Source organism: Anopheles coustani, chromosome 2 (genome assembly GCF_943734705.1).
Source record: "Anopheles coustani chromosome 2, idAnoCousDA_361_x.2, whole genome shotgun sequence".
Classification (NCBI taxonomy): Eukaryota; Metazoa; Arthropoda; class Insecta; order Diptera; family Culicidae; genus Anopheles; species Anopheles coustani.
Genome location: NC_071289.1, coordinates 10,413,775 through 10,423,340, shown reverse-complemented (window position 1 = coordinate 10,423,340; position 9,566 = coordinate 10,413,775). Strand labels below are relative to the sequence as shown.

Sequence of the window (9,566 nt, the reverse complement as noted above, 5' to 3'; positions counted from 1 at the left end):
AAACAGTCAAATTCTTTAATTACTTCTTAACCAAGATTTATTCTCCTTTACTGCCGCATACAATTTTTCACTTCAGCATCGCATTTTGCGCGCTACTAGTAAAAACGTTATTTTTTGGAATCTCCCACGACCAAACCAAACTCCCTCTTGCCTGCTAAACAATTTCATTTCCTTACTTACGGCCACACAGCGTGTCTGGTGCATAGATGGGAAAGTATAATCGGCCAATGCACATATTGAAAGCGATACGATGCATTCAATTTAGCTCATATTGTTGATGTACTCCTCAACCTCCTCCTTGGTGAACATTCTAAACAGTGCGTCCGGGGTCATGGTCATAACTTCTACGTTCGTAGAGTTCAGCTTCTCTTCCATGACCTGCTTGAGAGTGCTAAGGGCCAGGTTGATCGCCTCTTTTATCGTCATTGTGGGCAGATAGTACTCCTGACCGAGAGAAAGGGAAAGAATTAGCCAATGCCAACATCAGATCCGGATATAAATACCCTTTTCCACTTACTTGCAAATTCTGCTGCGCTCCTTCACTACCAGAACCGATCGCCTTCGCATCGAACCGTATGTATGTACCGGAGGGATCCATGTGCCACAGCTGAGGTTCTCCGTTCTCGATACCGGCAAAAAGAATAGCCACCCCGAACGGACGACTCATGGCCGAATCCGTATCGTCACCATCGCCAAACTGAATGGCAACATTGGACACGGCCTGCGCGCACGATTCCACCGACATACGCTCGTTGTACACGAACCAATGGTTCTGACACTCGACGCGAGCCCGGTCCAGCAGAGTCCGCGAGTCAGCCATCAGGCCGGACGTAGCGCATCCGATGTGGCGATCTACTTCTACGATTTTCTCCACCTTCGAGGGTTCCATCAGGGATGAGGTAATTCTTTTCTCCACCGCCATCACGACACCTGGAAAGGGAGTATAAACCGTGTTACTAAATTTGCAGATCATCATCGTGCGGGTTGGCGTCAGACGAACGATGTTGTTCCACCGAAACTTACCCTCTGGTGTGCTGATGCCGATAGCTGTGGACCCAAATTTGATTGCCTCGATGGCATACTCGACCTGGAACAGGCGTCCCTCGGGGGAGAAGGTGTTCACACCGCGATCGTATTCGGAGCGGGTCAGGAACATCTAAAACAAAACCGAATAACAACACAAACCCCAATGAGGTTATGTTTACGTGACAAAGCACTTGCGAGTACGGGTCTCGGGGAAGGGATTTCCTCAAAAGAATAATAAGAAATTACAGACCACTGTCCTCGCTTTACCTTGCACAAATTTGTTTGATATTTATTCACTAAATGCAACCGAAAATCAAACTACTGAAAACTTCGGACAAGAGCGAACAACAGCGGCGAACCGAATGACAAACAACTTTCATAAACTGTCAAAGTAGTGTAGAGTGGTATGTGCCGCTAGTTCCAAGTCCGCCGTCATGAGTCGGTGCGGAACGGAACTATTGTTCCGAAATTCCGTTCAAAATTCAATTGAATCTACCCTTAAACTTGATCAGGTGATCGATAATTATGTTCAATAACAATGCATGGATGTTCAGACAAAACTTTAAAAACAGAATAATAATTTTTAAACCCTACGAATTTCTATGTGCCCACTGTTCCGCTAGCATTGAGTTGTTGCCCACCACTAGCTGAATATCATGACAAATTTGAAAACGAACCGGTTCTACACGGAGGGAAATATTTGAAAGCAAAGCTGTTTAAAATTTAAAAGCATAGAAAATATTTTAAAATAAATTAAAATTGATATTACGGTCAAAAACTGAACAAGCAAAAAGACAAAATTTCTAGAATTAAAAACGTATAAATAGTATCCTAACGAGAGAAAAAATAATTAAACTACGCAACTTCAACCGTTACCGGCCAATCCCGCCAGGCAAATTTTCCGGCGCATGAATGGCGTCCACTACATCATGTTCGTACAATCGTAGACATAGCAACGGTTACTAGCACCCGAGCGCGTTTCGATAACAGTTGTTTACTTTTCCGTCTGGTCGAGAAATTAGTCTATCGGTAACCCTTCCCATCGAAGCTTGATCCCACTCTGAACTGCAACGCGGACCTTTCCGGGAGTATAGTGAAGGTGTTCTCTTGAACTAGAAACCAAATTGCCAAAAATAGTGTCGAGGTAAATTGGTACCGGTATTTGGTTTGCCATTCCATTTGCTTGATTTTAAACAGTGCATTTACCGGCTTCCTAATCGTGGTGAACCGTGAGCGTTCTTGAACTGGAGGAAGGCAGCATTGATATTGACTTTAATTTTATCCTTCCGAGTGAACCGTGGCAGAAATTCAAGGATCCAAAATGACCAAGCATAAAGTATTCTCCAAAAAAGCCAAGACTAACCTAACCCATCTGTATTTGAATGACAAAAATATGACTAAAATTGTAAGTATTACCGGAATTTAATAACCTATCAGCGTGCTTAGTGTAGGACCTTCTTTTTCGTATGAACAAATTTATTCAAAATCGATTTTCCAAGGCTAAAAAGAATTGAGGCTTTCGTTTATCGATGACCGATTGCCAAAATTCCTGTTCGCCGGCGTAAACTCATCATGTAGGTATTTCCTATCCAATAACCCTGTGCCGGCGTGCGCTTCCGGAACCGCTTTTGCCGGCTTCCTTCATCCAAGGTCCTGCATTTTTGTACTGTCAGCATGATTGAAAAGGTCAGCCATGAGACGCTAAACGCTTTTCCAAACACGTCGTACGCCCAATTTCGCACAATAAATGGAGGGTAAATTTAAAAAAAATATCTGTCACGTTCAGGGGAAAGCGTTTGTTCCTTAGGCCCTTTTTGGTGTTATTTTTCCATACCAACGGGAAGGCTAACTTTCACCGGCATTTCGTCGATGTGTTCGAGTGGTTTGAAATTGTTAAGGGCATCGAAAAAATGAAGACAAACGAAACTGTAGGATGCATAAGGTATAAAGAATACAACTCAGAAATAAGTAAATTATAAAACCTTTGGTTAAACCTTTTTCCTTTTAATCTTCCCCATTTTTAACTTAATGATTAGTGTTATCCTTCTATGCATTTCTTGCACAATAAGAACAAGACTGAATATGCTTTAATTTTTCATCTTTTCTAACCCTCTTCGTTTTTTTTTTTAGAACACCATCTATCCAACCAAAAATATTCTGGTGCTATACTTGCATAACAACCAAATTAGTAAAATCGAGAAACTCGGCGCGTTCGCACATCTCACGCATCTCTATCTACAGTGGAACAACCTGCGGAAGATCGAAAACCTGGAAAGCTTGAAAAATCTAAAACAGCTCTATTTGGGCTACAACAAAATCACACGGTTGGAGAATTTGGGTGGTTTGAAAAAACTCGAACAGGTTCACATCGAACGCCAGCAACTCGACGGAACGATGCGGTTCGAGTTCGATCCCGAGTGTCTTTGCGCTTTAGCGGTAGGGGTGTGGGAGGAAACTGTCTCAGAAGTAGACCTTTTCTCAAATCTTGTCTGTGTTTCCATTCCTACAACAGAACCATCTAAAGGTGCTTAACATTAAGAAACTGAAGCTCGCCAACATTGACGCCCTGGAGCCCTTGTGGAAGCTGGAGATTCTACTCGCCTCCGAGAACAATTTTAAGTCCACCGAAGACGTGACACCAGTCGTTAGTGCACTGTATTCGCTGCGCGTGCTGGATCTGCAGGGATGTTCGGCACAGCGGGACGTCCATTATCGGGAGAAAGTTACCGCTGCGGCAGGCCATAAGCTGTGTCAGTATAAGGGAATCACAAAATCCGGGATGATTGTGTAAAATAAGCTTTTTTTTATCTGCTTCACAGTGCTCTTGGATGGGAAAATGATATCCCAGTCGACGCGCAACTTTATCAAAAACTTCCAAAACGTCAAGCTGGAGAAGCAACGGCGGGCCAGCGAGAAGCCCAAGACGGCCGAAAACACCTCAAAATCATCCTTCGAGAGTGTCAGCGAACGGAGCAGCGGAGCTGGTGGAAGCGGTGGTGGTGGCGGTGGCGGAAGTGGCGGTAGTGGAGGATTCGTTGATCCATTCAGTGCCGCCCTGCCGCATCAATTTCCCGGCAACTCACTGTTCCAAGTGTCGACCCGGCGGCCAGTCTGCACGCGCGTACTCCGGAAGCCGATCAAGTCTCCGCTGCTCACGAAAACCATGTCGGCCAACTTTTGCGACGAGATGGCGTTCCGCTCGAACGAACTACATCCGGCCGCGGCCGTCGTCATGCTGCAGGGCAAGGAGATTAAGGCGGGAGTGCCGGTTTTTAAGGACAAGCTGCGTGCCCATCGAAAGATACAGTCGCTGCCAACGATTGATCATTGAAGGGGATGACGTGTTTCACGCGACGAACGCTGGAGTGAACTTAGTTGGCGTTGATTGAACTGAAAGGTTGTATCGTTTTTCGCGTGTTTTGTGATTAATAGATCGTCGGCGTGCAACAAAATTCAAATGAGAACTAATTATCCTTACCTTGCGTGCGTTTCGTGTTGGTAGTTCAGATTGTTCAATAAAACCCTTCAGCATTTCTACCTAATGGGGTTTAAAACGAATCTAATTTATCTTCCCAACAGGATACAGAAAACAAAACGAAAAAAACCCAACTCCTGATCGAGCATGGTTATTATGGAAAAATGGCACATTTATTTTAATAACATAATATACATTGTAATGATTTTTTTTCTCATTCGTCTGTGTTGTTGATTCGTTTTCTGTGTTTTCCTTTTTTTCCCGTTTTTTTTTTACTTTTTCATTAAAACGTAGCCATCTGGTATTATCATTACATCACTGTCGTTATCATCTCGCACTATTATCGCACTACCGCAGAGGATCACTTATCATTATTCGCCCTCTCGCTCCCTTTCTTGCCCATTTACTGAACTTGTTTTACATAATACATTCGTTTCATCTTGATTGTAGTTTGTGGCATGCGCTTTTTTCCTCTCTTCCCTCTTTTCCTATCGTTTACCATGGATTGTTTGTTAGTTGCTCACACATTTTGATTAGCGTTACCGTAACTTTCCATCCTTTGCTTATACTGTTGCTCCTTTTATCTATTAGCTTCACGTAGGAGCTTGTGTCTATTTCAAAAATGTGTTTTATTCTTTTTTATCTTCAACTGCTTCTTGATTCGTTATGCGTTTGTTTATGCTCTTCGATTTAATTCTGTTCGTTGTGTGTAACTGATATCCAACCACTGATTGTGTCCGATAATCTCTGGTTCACTGCTCTTCCGAAGCATCATGGCTTTGGTTATAGTTATACTTGATGTATTTCTCTTCTCTTTTTTTGTTAACGTTAAAAACAAATCTCTCACGCCATAAGGGCTTTTTTCATCTTGGTGAGTATCGAGTGGAAATTATGTGAAAGATACAAAAAGAGGAAACAGTACAATCAATGAAAATGTTTCCCTCACCAACCAAGAGGTCTCGTGCGAGTTCCATATAATTTCCATGGCAAATAAGGAAAATAAAAAACGATTACACTCTAACTAGAAAACTTTGTGCCTCTCCTTTGTTTCTCTTGGTGACTTTTTTCTACGCGAAAGCGTTTTAAGTGCAGCTTGACCGTCGTGAGTGTTGTTTCTTCTTGCTTGCACTACACATAACCAATTTTCGCTGCGGCGTCCATTTCCATCCCCGTTGCATTCGAAGCATGGATATGAAATGGATATTGGTTTGCAACGAAGAGCAAATGGACGCCGCCGTGTGGGCAGAGATTAATCTCTGCGATGTGTAAATGTAGCGGCTTAAACTAAAGCGTCGTAGAAAAAGAAATAATAATATGTACTCTTCTTTTGCAAAATACTAAAAGAAACATGCACCTCCGCGCCAATGGGAAGGAACTCCCGCGTTTCGTGCCGCATCATTCCACTTTTCCTACCAGTTTTGTTTGATTAAACTCCATTTTTCCATACCACTGCGTTTGCTTAAACATTACTCTAAAATAAAATAAAATAGTTTTACAATCGGTTAAAAAAAATAATAATAATAAAACGAACGTTGGAAGGTGTACATTTTGAAATGGCATAAAACGATTACTCTCGCTACTTTCATCTGCTAATTTTCTCGCTTCCGCATCTTTTTCACTTTTATTTTGTTTTTCTATTTTGCTTTGGAAACAAAACACCAAATCAAATGGAAGAAAGTGTACCAATCCGCGAACCAGTTGGTACAATACTATGATAAAATATATCTATATATATAAACTTTTTTCCTCTTTTCTCTAAATTAAAAAAAAATATGTATAAGTAACTAAGACGCAATTAAGCATAGTACTAGTTTTTCCTCCTTCACATTTGTGGTTTCGCTTCGCTCTGTTCTGTTTGCGGTCATTCGAAGTTGGCGAAAAACGCGCACGGATGGGTGGTATAGCCGCTGAGTTCATCATTATGTTTTGCAAACTGCATAGAGTGTGTCAATATGAATACAAAATCCTGATCTACTACAAGCTTAAAAACAGCTCGACAAAAAAAATAGCTTCAAAATCGTGTGAACACTTATGGAAATTGAACCGGGGTGAAGAAATCTACAGCCGTATCGCAAGAGAATCGATCAAAGCTGACAAGTCCATGGCTGCGTAAATGTAGCGACACTGGAACAGGATACGGAAACGGAGTATCGCGACAAGTCGGCAGAAAGGATTTAAAACTTTGGGGATCAAACTAAGGAAAACAAAAGGTCCAAAACAATAACTGAATAAATCTCCCAACTTTATCCAACTCCTTTAGTTGGTGTCCGCCCTTAAACGCCAATGTCTGTCCACCATCTGCTCCACGCTGTGCCTTTCTATCTCTCTTGCTCTCTCCCCCTCGAGTTCACAAATAATTTTATCACATCATTTTACACGCTATATTTACGCGTCCAGCACGAAAAAGCTGGCAAAATCGAATGAAATCTTTACTCCGTGAACATAGGGTTTTGTTAGCTTTTTCGTGTAGTGTAGGTTAATAAATTTTAAAAATCATCCAGCGCCACCAATGAAAAAAAAAACGTATTTAAAAGTGATGTAATGATACAGTGATCAATGTTTGATAATACTTATCGACAAAGTAAGTCCCTAAAGTTTCACATAAACTCTGGTGTGATGTAGATCACGTGTGATGCTGAATTAATTATTCATCTCAAAATAACTTTTTTGCAATAATTTATAAAATTGAATAAACATTGATCGCATAATGTGTGTCTGTAAACATATTCATTTGCTAAACTTTTACGCTACAAAACCTTTTTTGCGTTGAATTTCATTCTGTTGTGTTTAAGAGTTTGTTAAGAGTGAAACAAAAAATGTCTAGCTAACAAGGAAATACTGCTATTGATTATCCTTTCGATTGGCAAACTTAATAATACGATGAGTGTCTGATTACGCCGTTTGGAGGTCATGATCTGATGGTATAAAACGTTGCATTTCCTTTCTACCGCCAATGGTACAAAATATAATTCATTTTTGTCCCTCCAAAGCACCAAATTGGTTTGTGAAGCCATTTTACGTAAAATTTATAACGCAGGTGCTATGAAGGCAGAAAAATTGAAATCGTCCCGAACTAAGTACACTGGTAACTGGTAACTGGTTGCTAAGTACTGGTTTAAGTAAAACCTCACCACGGTTTGGTGGTTAAAGAAGGCCAATTTTCGTCAGGAGATAAAAGTGATCGACGACTAGATCATCGGAGTATTCTAAGTTGAATTAACCTCTCTTGTCTTGTCTGGAGCCTTTGTCTCACTTGGAGATGTTATGTTAATTAATAAAAAAGATTAACTCACAATCAACACAGGAATTCAAAACATATCAATTTGAAATAAATTAACACAGGATGGAAAAAGAACAAAGAAAAAAAGGCTGATTTTGAGTATAAGTTATTTTAAGCACAATCACAGAACATAACTGTTAAAATGGTCTTCCATAAAATCTGCCGTACTGTGGTTTAGCGTGATCTGTTATGCAAAAGTGAGAAGACATATTTTAACCAATTCGTTAAGCTGTCGGACAGTTGAGAGGTTAAAACAACTATAGTTTTTGCTTAAGCAAAGTACTCTTAGCTCATCTTCATATGCCAAATGCACTTGTTTTGAAGAATTAAAAAGTATGGTAATACTTTCGCCTCAAATGCTTACTTTTTGTACCATCAGCTGACCGACACAAACAAACCAATCTCTTTGCCTGAATTGTCTCTTTGATTGTTTCGCAATTTGGCTTTCAGTTTTCAGTGCATGATTCAAACGGTGGCGGTGCTCAATTTTTAAACCTTTACCCGTGTCCCTTTGCCTACCTCGGATGATTCAATCATCCAACGCAAAAGAAACGCGAAGATACACTATAACAACTAAAAAAAAAAAACAAAAAGATACGCATGAACTTTCTCTCGATATCCTGGTTTTGTCGCGTTGATTCTTGGCGTAATTTCACGGAAATTTTTCCTACTGAATCTTTTGTCTACAATGGCGTGCCGCAACGTTTGTGTTGTGATTTCTTTTGCTTCTGTTTATACCGATATAATTATATATATGTTTGTGTGTCTGTGTGTGTGTGTATATATAGGGAATACTAAAAGATATTATTACTGTTTCATTCTGTCTACACTACACCATTCGCACCAGCGCCTCGCGAACATTCCCTACCACACACCAAGTATCCGTTTTCCTTTTTTATCCACACGATTTATAACAAGAAAAAACCCTCTGTTACTCCTGCTCGATCGATCATTGCTGGCAGATTTACGTAGCCCTTCATCATCATGCTGTGCGAGTGATGATTGTGGTACGGTTCGTCCCCATTCGTCCAGCAGACGCGCACTTCACCTCATCCTTAAAATCATCCTAACCTAATGCATTTCTTCTAAAAACATACACAGGTGTGCCGATTATCGTCGTTCATGGTATCGCCGATCATCTTGAAACAGCATTTTGAGCGTCGTTATGCATCTCTTGAATGCAGATTACGCATTCCTCTCCCTCCGGCCTTCGGTAATCTTGGGGCTTCGTGAAGGGGGATCGCACCCTTTTGTTACAAGTACCGTCACGCTGTTACACTAGGACGAAGACTCAGCAGCAACATACTTTAAACCACAGCGTCTGATTCACCCGCGACATCTTCTCTTCCATACAATATTTACATTAATGTCCACGAAGTCATCTCCAACCCCGGTTATTTGTATCATTTTCCTATTGATTCTTTTTTTTCGATTTTTCTGCCATTATTTAGCTTTGTTCAGCTTTCTGGTGCGGGCGAACGTCCGCACAGCCCGTGCGCGCCCTTTGTGCCGTAATTTCTTCCTTCCCTCCTCATCATCTTCTTCATCATTGGCTTTTAACTAATTGTATTGGACTGTTGTTGTGGTAGTGTTCTGGAGGGGAAGGGGGGAAGGTTACGAAAGAGAGTGGTGCACGTTGTTACCTCCGAAGGTAACAGGTGAAATTGGTATGCTATTGTGGTGGTCCGCTGTGGGGTAGAGTTGGCGGGGCACCCTGTAGAGTATATAGTGACAATCCATCGATGTGTCGGGGGGGTTGTTGGTGGTTGGTTGGTTGGTTGGTTG

General features: G+C 41.3%; 3 protein-coding genes across 7 annotated transcripts in view; 1 reads left to right on the top strand and 2 right to left on the bottom strand.

Moving 5' to 3' along the window:
- LOC131262723 (proteasome subunit alpha type-5) lies at positions 1–3,044 on the bottom strand. Of its 2 annotated transcripts, none has more exons than XM_058264786.1 (4): positions 3,021–3,044; positions 1,024–1,156; positions 518–930; positions 1–444 (listed from the first exon to the last, which is right to left on the bottom strand). In XM_058264786.1, exons 1-4 carry the CDS (start codon positions 3,042–3,044, stop codon positions 262–264), a joined length of 753 nt encoding a protein of 250 aa, XP_058120769.1. In that variant the 3' UTR covers positions 1–261. The 2 variants fall into 2 exon arrangements, with proteins under 2 accessions (XP_058120769.1, XP_058120768.1); XM_058264785.1 differs by lacking the exon at positions 3,021–3,044 and adding an exon at positions 1,294–1,411.
- LOC131262722 (protein phosphatase 1 regulatory subunit 42-like) lies at positions 2,348–4,357 on the top strand. Its single transcript, XM_058264784.1, has 4 exons — positions 2,348–2,431; positions 3,157–3,462; positions 3,539–3,776; positions 3,846–4,357. The coding sequence occupies exons 1-4, from the start codon at positions 2,348–2,350 to the stop codon at positions 4,355–4,357; spliced, it is 1,140 nt and encodes a 379-aa protein (XP_058120767.1).
- A 3,565-nt stretch (positions 4,358–7,922) lies between these two features.
- LOC131267363 (protein daughterless) overlaps positions 7,923–9,566 on the bottom strand; it is a 58,803-nt gene continuing 57,159 nt past the window's right edge. For all 4 annotated transcript variants that reach the window (XM_058270224.1, XM_058270226.1, XM_058270227.1 and 1 more), the window contains exon 12: positions 7,923–9,495. In XM_058270224.1, coding sequence (XP_058126207.1) covers positions 9,454–9,495 — 42 coding nt within the window. In that variant the 3' untranslated portion in view covers positions 7,923–9,453. The remainder of the gene's footprint in view (positions 9,496–9,566) is intronic.

What these genes read in the sequence shown, in the direction of transcription:
- LOC131262722 (XM_058264784.1), top strand. Translation starts at nt 2,348, where the DNA reads ATGACCAAGCATAAAGTATTCTCCAAAAAAGCCAAGACTAACCTAACC. An exon ending in ACAAAAATATGACTAAAATT is followed by an intron (nt 2,432 to 3,156) that starts GTAAGTATTACC and finishes TTTTTTTTTTAG; the next exon opens with AACACCATCTATCCAACCAA. An exon ending in TGCGGCAGGCCATAAGCTGT is followed by an intron (nt 3,777 to 3,845) that starts GTCAGTATAAGG and finishes TCTGCTTCACAG; the next exon opens with TGCTCTTGGATGGGAAAATG.
- LOC131262723 (XM_058264786.1), bottom strand. Translation starts at nt 3,044, where the DNA reads ATGGGGAAGATTAAAAGGAAAAAG. An exon ending in GGAAGATTAAAAGGAAAAAG is followed by an intron (nt 1,157 to 3,020) that starts GTTTAACCAAAG and finishes GTTTTGTTTTAG; the next exon opens with ATGTTCCTGACCCGCTCCGA. An exon ending in GAGCGCAGCAGAATTTGCAA is followed by an intron (nt 445 to 517) that starts GTAAGTGGAAAA and finishes TCTCTCGGTCAG; the next exon opens with GAGTACTATCTGCCCACAAT.